The following is a 13,965-nucleotide window of genomic DNA, read 5'->3' on the forward strand; positions in this document are numbered from 1 at the left end:
AACAACATGTGGCTGAAGCTTTTGAGGGGAAGTGGGAATGGCTTTCACCACTTCAATTTTCTTCTTGCATCAGCATTCATATTTTGTGTTTTTTCAGCATTGTATCTATTTCATGTATGTTTTCAAATTTATTAGCTTAAAATAAAATACTTCCTAATTCCCTCCCTTTTCTTTCTTTTTTAATTGAGATATTATTGACGTGTAACATTATATTCGTTTCAGGTGTACAAAATAATGATTCGATATTTGTATATATTTGCAGTGTATATAAGTCTAGTTAACATCCATCACCACACAGTTAGTTTTTTTTCCTTGTGATGAGAACATTTAAGATCTATTCTCCTAACAACTTTCAAATACACAATACAGTATTATTAACTATAGTCACATTACATCCCCATGGTGTGTGTATATATCGCATTTTATATTTCTATCTCATATCTAGCTATCTACCTACCTGTCTCATATTTTCTCTATCTATTCATCCAGTGATGGAACTTAGGTTGTTTCCATGTCTTGGCTATTGTAAATAATGCTGCAATGAACCTGGGGGTGTGTGTATCTTTTCGGGTTAGTGTTTTCGTTTCCTTTGGATAAATCCACAGAAATGGAATTGCTGGCTCATACGGTAGTTCTATTTTTAATTTTTTGAGCATCGTCGATACTGTTTTTCCATAGTAGCTGCACCAATTTACATTCCCACCAACAGTACACAAGTGTTCCTTTTTCTTTACATCCTTGCCAACACATGTTATTTCTTGTCTTTTTGATGATAACCATTCTAACAGATATGAGGTGATACCTCATTATGGGTTTTTTTGTTTTGTTTTGTTTTGTTTTTGTGGTACGCGGGCCTCTCACTGTTGAGGCCTCTCCCGTTGTGGCGCACAGGCTCCAGACGCGCAGGCCCAGCGGCCATGGCTCACGGGCCCAGCCGCTCCACGGCATGTGGGATCTTCCCAGACCGGGGCACGAACCCGTGTCCCCTGCATCGGCAGGCGGACTCTCAACCACTGCGCCACCAGGGAAGCCCCCATTTATTTTTTAACCTGTTTAATTTATTGGTTTTGAGAGAGTTCTTTTAAATTTCCATATACAATTGCTTATTTCTCCCTGCACTTCTATCAATTGTTGGCTTATAAATATTTTGAGGTTACATTGTTAGAGGCATATGTTATTTTATCATGATTATACCTTTATACATGATTGATTCTTTTATCAGTATTTAATGTCCATCCTTGTTATTTGTGATATTTTTTCCTTGATTGCCATTTTATCAGTTATTAAAATCACTATCTTAGCTTTCTTTTCATTCAAAGCAATGTGGAATTTCTAATATTATTTTCAGTCTTTCATTGTTTTTTGTTTTCACACTGTCTGTAAATAATATATTGTCAGGTTTATTTTTTATTCTGAAAGTTCTTTCTTTTTATTGATAAGTTTAACCCAGTTACATTTACCCTTATTATTTCCATCTTACTCCATAGTTTCCATTAACTGTACTTTCTTCTTGTTTCATTTTATAGTTTTTGTATGTTAGTCCATATTGAGTTAATTTTTGTATAATTTTTGTGTTCATTTTTTGGCTTGTCAATGCCCCATCGTACCAGCACCATGTGTTGACAAGGGTCTCCTTCCTCCATCGAATTGCTTTTGCATCTTTGTAAAAACAAATCAGATGGCCATGGCTGTGTGAGTCTATTTCTGGATTCTCTATTCCATTCCATTCATCTATGTGTCTCTCCCTCCACCAATACCACACAATCTTGTTCACTGTAGTTAGATTATAATCCATGACACTGGGTAGAATGATTTCTCCTAATTTGTTCTTCTTTTTCTAACGTGTTTTAGCTACTCAAGGTCCTTTGCCTTTCCATATATATATATATATATATATATATATATATATATATACACATATATATATATATATAAAACAGTAAGCTTGTTTACAAAAAAATCATGTTGAGATTTTTCTATGAATTGTGTTAAACCTATAGCTCAATTTTGGGAAAATTGACATCTTTACTGTGTTGAGTCTTCCATTGTTTCTCCATGTATTTAGGTCTTCTTTGGCATTTTGTAAGTGTCATCACACAGATCTGGTACATGTTTGTTATATGTGTATCTAAGTACTTCATTTTCTTTAGAGTGATTGGAAGTGGTATTGTGGTTTGAATTTTGGTTTCCACATGTTCATTGTTAACATGTAGAAATACCATTGATTTTTACGTGCTTCTCATTGACTTTTATTCTCCTTCTTTGCTTTCTATGGACAGATCAAGTTTTCTTATGTTGCTTTAAAAATTGTATTTTTGTTCTTGTTTTGGTTGTTCTTAGGACCGTTTCCAGAGACTTTATCTGTTTGTTTGTTTTAATGGTTGTCACTAGTTTCCCTGGAGAACAGGTCAGCAGATCTCTTCGGGCTGGGATGCCAGAAGTTCTCTCTCCCACACTAGTTCACCACCTTGACAGGAGACTCACCTGGGGAATCTTTAACAAGGGCAAAGACCTCAGCATGCGGTCACTCTTTCAATCCATCGTGTCCCACTGCAAGTGTTGGGGACACTGGCCTTAGGCACTGATCAGCAGATGGTTCCAGCCCCAGGCCTGGCTTCCTTCCACCTCCAAGCAGTCCCACCTACCCTTTCCCAGGCCCTAAGGAGACAGATCCTGCTGCCTCCTTCTCAGCCACGCCTCTTTCCTTGTGTTGCACGTACAGGACTCAGTGGGTCCTGGTGTCCGCCCTGGTCTGTAAGCAGCAGCTGTGGCTCCAACAAGAGGGATGTAATCATAAGTCAAGGCCTCCCGTACCGCTGACTGATTTGTGCTCTACTTTCTGTATCCTCATTGGCCCTGAGCGTCTTGGCACCTGCCCAAGCAGAAAAGGTCCTGAAAGTTCCTTTTGTCCAGTGGCTTTCAACCATAGCCACACATTAAAATGACCTGGGGAGTTTAAAAAATATCAGTGTTTCTGTTCCCCACCCTAAGTCAACTAAACCAGTATCTCTGTGGGTGAAACTGGATGTAGATGTCTTTGAAAGCCCTCACCCACACCCCCAGCCCCCAGGAGATTCAAAAGTACGCTGAAGGTTGAGCACCACTGCTTTCCATCTAATCTTTCCATTTGCCCAGAGAACAGAAGTGACTTGCGAGTCACACATTTAATGACTTTAGACTAATTGCCTCGGCTGTGTCACCACTCTCCCCTGTTGTTGGGTGCATCCTAACTGATTTCCCTCAGTTATGCCTTTAAGGCCAGGTCAAGACAGAGTCAATAGCCTACCACTATTCACGATTGTGTGGCATCGTTCTTTTGTTTTTTTTTTTTTTTTTTTGGCGGTACACGGGCCTCTCACTGTTGCGGCCTCTCCCGCTGCGGAGCACAGGCTCCGGACGCGCAGGCCCAGCGGCCATGGCTCACGGGCCCAGCCGCTCCACGGAACGTGGGATCCTCCCGGACCAGGGCACGAACCCGTGTCCCGTGCATCAGCAGGCGGGCTCTCTACCACTGTGCCACCAGGGAAGCCCGGCATTGTTCTTAAATAGCTTCCCCACACCTACAGCGTGAGTTCCTTCTGGGCTGAACCAACCCCTCTGCGTCTCTGGCTCCTCCCCGCACAGGCCGATGCTGGCCTCCAGAGCCAGCAGGAAGCGTGGGGGGCGGCCTGAAGGGCCCTGGCTTAGGAGTCAAACCAAGTTTGAATTTTGGCTCCACAATGCAAACCTTCCTGAACCTCAGCTTCTTCCCCCATAATAGGAGCTGCAGTCTCTACCTTCAGAGCTGGCTTTACCGTCAGGATCCCTGACTCACACAGGCCCCTTCCAAAGCCCTGGGAGGGACTCTCCCAGTTTTGTAGTCCCATTTTTTATTCTGTTTCATAAAGCGAGCTTCCCCGAACTTTACCGGCTTTAGACGCCGCAAACCTTGGGTCTGCTCCTTCCTACCCCACAGAGTAGCTGTTGTGGAAGGTAAATAAGATCCAGTTCATAAAGTGTGGGGCGTGCAGTAGATGCCCCAAAAATACTTCCCTCCAAAACAGCCCAGAAAAGGGTCGGAAAGACAGACAGATCCACAGCTGCTGTGCTTGCTGCATGCCCTTTTTAATGTCCAACATCTTGGCCATTCAACAACCCAGCCCCCGTCCAAGGGTGTCCTCTGGGGTCCAGACACAAGTGGGGAGACGCTAAGGCACCTGGCTCTCGAGGGGGGCCTCCTTAGCGTTGATGTAGCCGTGGATCCAGTCGAGGTAACGGCTGACTTTGGTGTAAACACCGTAGTTGTTGAGGCGCCCGCAGCCCTCGCCCCAGCTCACCAGGCCCACCAGAAACCAGGTGCCGCGGAAGGAGACAACCATAGGCCCCCCGCTGTCGCCCTCACAGGCATCCCGCGGGTCCCCCAGGATGCCGGCGCACAGCATGTTCTCGGAGATCTTGTTTTGCATGGCCAGAACGCACATATTGTGCGGGACCAGGGGGACCCTGACGAAGTTGAGGACGAAGGTGCGGTTTCTCTTGGCCTCGCTGCGGTAGCCCCAGCCTGTCACCACCGTCTCCTGGCCGACCTGGGTGAGCTCGCGCTCCGACAGGCCACTGTCTGGGAGGCAGATGGGCACAATGGTCTGCGAGAGAGTGGCGGGCTGGGCCAGGTGGAGCAGCGCGATGTCATTGTCACTGGTGCTCTTGGTGTAGTTGGGGTGGACAAACACCTCCTTGATGTCCAGGTCCACTTCCCACTTCTCCCAGCGCCGCAGGTCATACTCCCCTGCAGGGCAGAGGGGCTGTCAGAGTGGGCTTGGGAGAGCCTCCCTCCCCTGGGGCCTCCTGAAGCCAACGTGGCTGCCACGCTCCTGCAGGCCCTCGTGGAGGGACAGCAGGAGTGGTCACCACGTATGCCCGGCACTGTCCTGGGCCACATGGTCCCTATCAAGGGTAACAGCCCGTGAGTGTCAGTCCTAAAGGGGCAGAACGCTGGTCTGAATTCAGGACTGGCTCATAGACGGAGCAGTGAGGCCTGGGAAGTGACCGGCGGTGGGCAGTCAGCAGGGAAGCCTGAAGCTCCCTGGAGACCTGGGACACAGACCAGAGCCGCAAAGAGAACATGGGACACCTGCCAAGATGGGGGCAGGGCAGGAGCAGCCAGCCGGACACAGGCTCCACCAGGGAAGAAAGATCTGGACCACACACAAGACACAAGGTCTTCTCAGGCGAGGCTGCTGGTTCCTGGAAAGGGGGGGTGATGGCTCTGCCTCCAAGCCCAGCCCCGCTGGAGGCCACTGGCCTCTGCTTGTGCTGGGCGTGATGGCAGGATGTGTGAATCTGGTCATTCACTCTCAGTACGGATCTTTGCCTCTTTTTTTTTTTTTGCATAAAGATTGGAGTGAGAGAACCCTCGCCCCCCAGAAATTGGTAGAGAGTGGGGTCTAGGCTCGGGGAGCCCTGGGCTGTTGCAGGGAGGCGGCTGGCTGCTGTGCCAGATGCCAGGGCCCCCGCTGCACGGTCCATCCCGGTCACCCTGTGTGAAGCGTGGCCCTGCACCCCAGGGTGCTGCAGGTCCACACACACGGCCACTCCACATAGTGAGAGTGAAGACACAAGTATGTGTGTAACCTCCTCGCTGGCAAACACACGTGTGTAAGCACCTGGGCACCAGATTCGAAGAGAATCCCTTCCGTGCAAACTACCTGGTGTCATTGTGTCTAAAATGCCGCCACAGGAGTGGCGGGGTGGGAGCACACGGGCCTCTTCCCCCCAGATGCCTTCTGTGCGGCCCTGGTGTCATCTTGCTCAAGCACCCCGGAGACCAGGCTCCCCACCCGGCCAGCCCGTCTGGGCCACCCCTCCGGCCTGGTTCCAGCCCGCACCTAGCCTGACGATGAGCTTCCTGCGGTCGTCCAAGCAGTGGGCCGCTGTCAGCACCCAGGAGACGTGGACGAGCACCGCCCCGCAGGCCAGCTTCTTCTTCGAGTCCAGCAGGATCACCTGTAATGGGGGGTGGGCGGTGACGGCACCACACGGCCTTCTGACAGCTCCGCGTCAGGGCCCCCGCTCTCAGCACAGCCCCAGGCACTAGCTGCCTAAATAGGTCTTCCCTGGGTTCCCTGGTCACACGGGCATGGACTTTTTTGGCATTTTCTTTTCTGCACGTTTGATGGAGTTTGCCCGTTCCAGGGTATCTCCCCGCCTTTGCCTGTGCTGTTCCTATAACCATCCTCAGCAGCATCCGGAGAGTTCTCCTCACCGTCGGGGGCTCAGGCTGCTCGTCGAGTCCTCTGAGAAGCCTTTGAGGCCCCCAGGGAGCCCTCTCCAGGTTCCCTCAGTCCCTGTGCTGTCAGCCGGCTCTGGTCCCATTGGGTTACCATGTGTTTAGGAGCCTGAATCTCCTGGGGGCTGTGAGCTCCCCAAGACCTGCCAGTCCCCTGCTTTTTTTAATTTTTCTTTTGCGTTACGTGGGCCTCTCACTGTTGTGGCCTCTCCCGTTGCGGAGCACAGGCTCCGGACGCGCAGGCTCAGCGGCCATGACTCACGGGCCCAGCCGCTCCGCGGCATGTGGGATCTTCCCGGACCGGGGCATGAACCCGTGTCCCCTGCATCGGCAGGCGGACTCTCAACCACTGCGCCACCAGGGAAGCCCCCCACCACCCCCGCTTATTGATCTCTGGACAATCCCCCCCGCCGCCCCGACCCAGTGCCTGGCAGAGATGGGGACCAAATAAGTGTTAGCTCCCATGGCGGGGCAGAGGACAACCCTCCCTCCCAGCCCTTTCCCACGCAGAACACCGCTCCCCTCAGCCAGGCTTCTGCCTCAAATACCACCAGCAGAGCATTATCTTTCCAGCTCTTTTTAAAAGCTATACCTCTCCTTCCTGCACATTCCCCCTTGGCCCCCGGTGCCCAGCCCACCCTGCCCGGCTGCTCCTCTCCCATCGGGTTAGCACCATCTTTCCCTGGAACCCTCCACCCTTAGCACTGCCGCCGCCCCCCACCCCCACCCCAAGCAAAGGCTGCACTTCCCTTCCCACTGGTGCCTCCTGAGCAGGAACTGGGTGGGCTCAGTGACTCCTGACCCAGCTGGTGAGCCGCTGCCTCTCTCTCCTCTCACCTGCCAGGGGCTCTCTCCCCATCCGGCCTCCTGCCCACTGATGAGCCGTGGATCTAATTGGCCTTCTTGGTCTACTTGGTCTGTGTCACGTTTCAAGTTCTTGCGTTTCTTCTCCATTCGCTTCCCTGGCCTCCCACAAGGGAACGTCACTGAAGGCAGGGGGAGGCTGCTGAGTGCCTGCTGGGTACTGCTCCCGAGACTGCCCTCCCATCTCCGTCCCCCTCCTGCCAGCAGCCTCCTTTGCTGCCTTGTAGGATAAATGATGCTCAGACGCTCAATTCTATCAACTTGCAAAGCCCCTCGGGATAGTCAGTCGGTTAACGAACAGCGCCACTTAATGGCAAGAGTCAGACCAAGCAGCATCTCTACCTAGCGGTGCGCCCTTGGGCAGGTCGTTAAAGTTCTCAGAGTTGGGACACCCCAGGGCTGTTGGGAGTAATCCCTGAGATGCACAAGTAAGGTCTCAGCGCTGGGATACTGCCGAGCTCCTAACAGAGGTAAGGACTTATGGGGAGGAGGAGGTGGACACGCCCAGAGAGCCGCAGAGTGGCTCTGAGCACGGCTGTGAGCTCCAGCCCAGAGGAGAGAGCACTGAGCAGAAGTGAGGGCTGGGAGGCGGGCCAGGGCCATTCAGGCTGCGATGGGAGACTTAGACTCGCGAGAAGCAGTGGGAAACCATCAGCAGGGGGATCGCCTAGTGACAGAAAAGGGAGATGAAACAACAGCGCCAAGATTCCAGAAGCTGGACAGCAGAGGGACATGGTAACTGCCTTGGCCGACTGAGAAAGCCGAAACCTCAGCCAGTGGTAGGAGACGCAGGGAGCAGGCTGCTCGGCAACACAAACGCCCAGGAAGCCTCCACGTGTCTCTGAAGAAGCTGTGCAGGTGGGGCTACAGCAGGAAGGTTGAGAGCTTGTCAAAGAAACTGCTAGAGCCCTCATCAGTGGCTTGACTCTCCTCTCTGACCCCTGCAGAAGACCCTAGGTGTATTCTCCGCAGACGGTGAACCAGAGACCTGGGGACTCCAGGCACCGCCACAGGAAACAGTGACACGCAAGGCTGACCAGAGAGAGTCACGCAGACATCTGCAGATGGGGCAGATGCCAGTTCCTCTCCCCCTACTCTCCCCAGGGGGCTGGAAGCCAGGTTGGGACCACTCAAGCATGAACTTGGAGGATTACTCTCAGAAAAAAGCCTAAAGACCTAAGAATCTGGGCAATAGGGGTTCTGCCAGTGACCTGGGCCTTCAGATGGTCTCACAGAAAAGCCCACCAGCCAACAGATCCACCAGGCATTTCTTTGCACCTTCCTGTCAATCTCTAATTACTTTAAAAGGAATAGTTGGCTTTTTTTTTTTCAGTAAAAGGACGGGAATATAAAGTTGTGGAAAGTTCCCTGAAAGGAGAACACAAAGTCAAAGATACGGAAACTAGAAGAGATAATGTGATAAGAAAACTAGAAGATCAATCCGGGGAAAGAGATCTGATTAGGAGGTGCAGAAAGAGAGAACAGAGAAAGCACAGGGCAGGTCATCAAGGAAATAACTACAGAAGTGTTCCTAGAGATAGAAGACACGCATTTCCACATGAAACGGGCGCTGCACAGTGAATGCAAGAAGATCCACACGGAGGAACAACCTGCTGAAATCATGGTAAGAGTTGTGAAACTCCGACTGTTGCGTAAGTATATAAATCCGATAGAAATTTCAATGTATAAAAAGGAAAGTAGAAGAGGAGGCAGAATCACGGTTCCTGTCTCTCCTCAGAGAAGCCAGAGGTGAAGGCGGAAATAAAGCCGTCAAGAGAGATGAGGACGCTGGAGGCGTGCCCGCCCCATCCGCTCCTCCCTGGGGAGATGCGCTACCTCTGGGTTCTTGCTCCAGGCCACGCCCCCAGAGTGGGCAGCGGCCCCTGGAGGAAGGCGGGCGGGCGAGGGCAAGAGCGGGCAGGGGACCCGCCGAGGGCACCCTCCCTCCCCGTTGGGGCGGCCCGTCTCCTTCGCCTGGGACTCGGCCCTGTGGCTTGCTCACCGCCCGGGCGCCCCGTGCTGTCCCCCATCTGCGGCTCACCCTTGGGCTCGCAGAGCAGGTGGTCGTCCCCCAGGCGGTAGCCGGGCGCGCAGCGGCAGTGGCGCCTGCCCTCCTCCTCCAAGCAATAGTGCGCGCAGCCGCCGTTCTCCGCCGAGCAGTTGGAGAAGCGAGCCTCTGCAGGGGACCGGCAGGAGGGCGCCGAGAGAGCGCGGCGCTCTGCGCGCCCGGCCCCGCCCCCGGCCCCGGGGAGCTCCCTGGCCCGCCGCCCGCCGCCCCTCACCTTGAAGGCAGAAGCGGCCCTCCCAGCCCTGCGCGCAGTCGCAGCGGAAGCCGCCCAGGCCGTCGATGCACGTGCCGCGCCCGCAGCACGGGCTGTCGCACGGGTGCTCCGGCGGCGGCGCCGCGCACTGGTCCCCGTCTGTGACGAGGGGTAAGGAGGGGATCACGGGGGTCCGCCGGCCCCGTCCCCGTGCCCCCAGCGGCCCAGAGACCTCGAGGGGCACGGGCACCGCGGCCAGGGGTCTGGAGCGCACTCACCGTGGTACTTGGACCAGAAGGCCATCTGCGGGGAGAAGGGGCGGTGTCAGGGGCCGTCAGCCCACCTGTGTAGATGGGGAGCCCCCGGGGCCCCTCCCCGGGCTGGCCCAGGTCCGGCAGGCAGCATCTAAGCGGGCAGGGAAGGGAAGGGCTTCCACACAAAGAGGGGTCAACCCCAGCCTCTGGGCAGCTGCACCCTGAGAAAAGCCAGGCTCCTTGCCCCTCTGCCCATCTCCACCCCACATCCCAAACCCGCCCCCCGTTTCCCGCCCGTGCAGCTGGAAGCGTCCTCTGGGCGCTGGCTGCTACCCCAGCAGCCTCTGCAAAGGAAGGGACCCAAATCCCACCCCCCACCCCCAGGGTGCTCTGCCTGCTTCCAGCTCCATCCCTCCAGGCACCGGGCGTCTGCTCTTTCCCTGAGCCTGGCCTCAGAGCTGGGTGACGAGCAGGACATCGTGTGTGTGAGACACGGCTTTTGCCGGTTCAGAAAGTCTGCTTTTCTAAGCAGCTCTCTGGTGGCACTTCTGCTGCTGGGCTGGGACCACCAGTCCCTGAGATCCACTGCTTGATGCCCAGGCCGAAAGCCCCCCTGCTGGCCTGGGAGACCCTGGGTGGGGGGGGGGAGGCACCGGAGGGGTGTGATGTGCCCAGGCTGTGCCTGCCGAAAATCATCTTGGCATCTGCTGAGGAGGCCATTTGGGGGAAGAGGCAGTGGAGATGGGGGCTGAGGGCAAGAGAGGAAGCCACCCAGAGCTCCGCCTTCAGCTGAGTGGGAAGGGCATGCCTACAGACAGCTTGAAGGGGACCCAGGTGGTGGCACGACCCCCAGCTCCTAGTCGCTAAAGTGAGCTCTGGGTGCTGGAGGGGGTCTGAGCCTTGTATCAGGAACACCTCTCTTACCGAGCACATCCTACCACCTCAGGGCCACCACCGCAGGGCCCTGGGGGCCAGAGAGGACACAGACCCTTTCCTTGGATCCCCTGAGCAATCAGGTTTCACCCCGGAGTGTCTAAGGCACAGAGTGAGTGTGTGTGCCCAGACATCAGGGAGTCTTGGGTCACCTGGTCAGCAGGGTGGAAGCAGGGGTGCTGGCCTCTGGATCAGAGGGAGGGAGAAGAGGGGAGGCTGGGGTGGCCAGTCACAGGTGGAGAGGGGGACTGAGCTACCTCCAGTGGGATTGGGTGGGAATCCCTGCCTAAGGCTTCCCCAGACGCTTCTCGCGCTCATTGCAGAGTTCTGTTTCTTGGAGTCCCACGTGCCCTGGCCAAGACCATAGGGCTGTTCACTCCACTGCTGCACCCCTGGCAAGCTGGGAGGGTAAGGGGCTGGTGCCCACCGCTTCCCAGGACCCCCAAGGGGCCCCCGGCTGCCGCTCCAGGTCCCACCCCTGAGCCTCACGCTCTGCACCCAGTCGGGCGGCCTTACTGTGTCTTCCATGTTTTGGAAAATCTCCCGAGCTTCCTCAAATTCACAGGTCTCCTCTGTGCACTCGCGCTCCAGGCTGCCGGGCCGCAGCTCCTCCAGGAAGGTGTTGGCGCGTTTGCGGATCCGCAGCACCTGGTGGGCACGCCGGTGGCTGGAGAACACTGAGTCTGGGAGGGAGACAGGGAGCTCGCGTTGGTGGGGGGGCTGGCTGGCGAGTCCCTGGGGAGGTTTTCGTCTTGGGTCCCTCAGGATTATAATTCCAGGTACCGATACCCTCTCCTCCTCCCGAAGCAGGGGGCCGGCCATCGGAGGACAGGACACTTGACCATTCAGGGTGCGTGCACTGAGGCCGACAGACCTCCCTCCCGCCGAGCCCAGCCCGACCTCCGTGTGACCCTGAGCCCATGTCTTTACCCCTCTAAACTTCAGTTTATTCATCAAAAAATGAGGATGGGATAATCACGTAAAACACTTAGTACGGAAATGAGCGGCCAGTGACAAATGCCATGTGCTGCTGCTGTTATTATTATACTGCAAAGGTAAGTGGGCCTCGTTCTCCAGATACACCTGGTGCAACCCCGTCGTGAAGCCGTCCCTCCATCCTCCCTGCCCTCCCCTCCTCCCGTCCCCCTCATGGAGCATTTCCCACGCCCTTCCCCTAGGGCAGGCACACCTGGACAAGGCAGACCTGCCACCCGGGGAGCATCACCAAATGTCTCCTGGGCTCTGAGAGGTGTCTGCCTTGGGGGCAGGGGGACAGCTGGGGTGGAGGGACCAAAGCAGGGGAGTGAGCAAGAGAGGCTCGAGGGTGCCGGGACCAGGAAGGGCATCCTCAGGAAAGGAAGATGTGCCAGACTGAGTCTGGACATAGGAGCCAAGAGGACCGCAGGTGGGAACCGGGGCTGGGAGTGGGGAGGAAGGGCCACCAGGAAGACAGAGCAGCTCAGGAAGAGGCATAAATGGAAGAAAGAGCCCACGGTGGCTGCAGGAGGTGTGGGGGGAGGGCCGCCTAAGAAACCAGGCAGCACAGCTGTCCCGCGGGCCTCCTCCTCTCCACATCCTGGTCCCCTGGCCGTGGGGACCAGGGGAGGGGTTGGGGCAGGGTAGCGGCCAGCAGATGAGCATTTTAGGAGGACAGGCTGCTCTGGGGCAGTTTGCATGGCAGCGGGGCCTGGCGCTCTCACAGTTGAGGGAGTGAACGGTGGAGTGGGGGGACCCAGGGGACTCTGTGACCAACCCCCCAGGTAGGAGGAAGGACGTGACCCCGCGACCCCAGAGGCTCCCTGCCATCGCCACAGGACTCAGCCCCTGAGCTGCGGCCTGCCGCTGTGTTCCCCTCGGTTAATTTATCCCTGTTCCCTCAGGTCCGCCTCTCATCTCCTCTCGCCCTGAGGCTCAGGGGAGACGGTGAAAGGTGTGAAGACCCCGAGGGTCCCGAGGAGGGGGTGGGAGAGTGGCCTTACCGGGAGGAGCTGGTGCGCTGGAAACTCCCCAGATGGTCACGAACAGTAAGAGGCCTGTAAGCCGCCACATTCTGAAGTTGCTGCCACCTGTCTGAGGAGGACTTCTGAGCTTCCGGCAGCCGCGCCAGCCCCCGCTCTGCCCCCTTCCCCGGCCCCGGGTGGGATCGCCAGGGCAAAAGCTGGGGTCGGGGGTCCCTGTTTACTATTCAGACACCCACGTGGCGCCTCGGTCCCCTTGTCTATATGGGGCTAAGGTCACACGACCCGAGCCTGCAGGGTGAAGACAGGAAGTGGAAGGGGCAGCGACCTGGTGAAGATCAAAGGGGACTCGGCACAGAAGGGTGATGGGCAGGTGCACCCAGAACGTTCCTGCCCTCCCTGGGTGAGGATTCGGGGCTGACGCCTCTGCTGATCTAAAGGCCAGGTTAAGAATAATAACTGACATTTATTGGACAGTCACGGTGTCTTTCAAGAAATTTGGACATGGTTCAGAGGACAGGCCACCAAGTCAGAGCGCCTGGTGCAAATCCCAGCTCCAGGACAGGATTGTCGGACGAGATCCCTAACTGCCCCTCAGTTGCCTCATTTGTAAAACGGGTGGAAAAACTGTATTTCTGCCTCAGAGGGTTATTGTGAGAATTAAATGAGTTAATCTACATAAAGCTGTTGAATACGTTTGCACATAGCAAATGCTCAGTAAGCACGAGCTACTCTTATCTCAGCGAAGGCTCACCACCACCCAAGAGGGAGGTATTAATGTCGTCACCCCATTTCACAGAGGGGGGGACTGAGGCTCACAGGAGAGAAATCGCTTATTAAACCCCCACAGCCAGGAAGCGGAAGAGCTAGTGCTTGAGCTCAGGCCTGTGTGGCTCCAGGCCTGGAACCTTAACCCCTGCCGCAAACCACCAGGCGCACCACAAGGCCACAGAGGTAGCCCTGCTGGCCGGAAACCTAGGAGCCGCCGCTGCCCCCCAGGCTGCCCCACCGGCACCCCCCTCCCCGTCTAACCTCATGTTCCACTTTGCCGACTCCCTCTGAGGCTGACATTTGTTTAAAGGGTTTAGAAGTAGAGGTGAGGCTGTGGTGGGGAGCCTGGAGGGCTCCGGGTTCCAAGCTGCCTCTGGCGATGGCTCTGGGGTCTGGAGGCCCTCAGCCGACTTCCACTTCCCTCAAAGTCTGGGAGGAAGGCCCCTGGGAGCCATGGCACCCCAGCCTGAGGAATGCCAGCCAGAGCCTTGGCCTGGCCGGCAGCAGAGCCCAGATTTCCTTTACCCCAAGCTCCAGCCAGCCTCTCAAACCCTGGCTAGAAGAGTCCACCTTCAGCCCTGCTCACCCTCCTCCGGCCCCCCTCACAGACCTGCCTCGAAGGGGACTTACTGGGGTGGACCGCCGAGAAACTGCAAGGT

General features: G+C 55.6%; 1 protein-coding gene across 1 annotated transcript; it reads right to left on the bottom strand.

The window, feature by feature from the left end:
- Positions 1-4,187: 4,187 nt before the first annotated feature.
- On the bottom strand, positions 4,188-12,641 carry PROC (protein C, inactivator of coagulation factors Va and VIIIa; the record flags this gene model as incomplete). Its single annotated transcript, XM_079924407.1, has 8 exons — positions 12,557-12,641; positions 11,094-11,260; positions 9,669-9,693; positions 9,412-9,549; positions 9,171-9,305; positions 7,103-7,251; positions 5,865-5,982; positions 4,188-4,765 (listed from the first exon to the last, which is right to left on the bottom strand). The coding sequence occupies exons 1-8, from the start codon at positions 12,624-12,626 to the stop codon at positions 4,188-4,190; spliced, it is 1,380 nt and encodes a 459-aa protein (XP_079780533.1). The 5' UTR covers positions 12,627-12,641.
- Positions 12,642-13,965: the final 1,324 nt, after the last annotated feature.

This window comes from Stenella coeruleoalba, assembly GCF_951394435.1.
Source record: "Stenella coeruleoalba genome assembly, chromosome: 6".
NCBI classification, from domain to species: domain Eukaryota; kingdom Metazoa; phylum Chordata; class Mammalia; order Artiodactyla; family Delphinidae; genus Stenella; species Stenella coeruleoalba.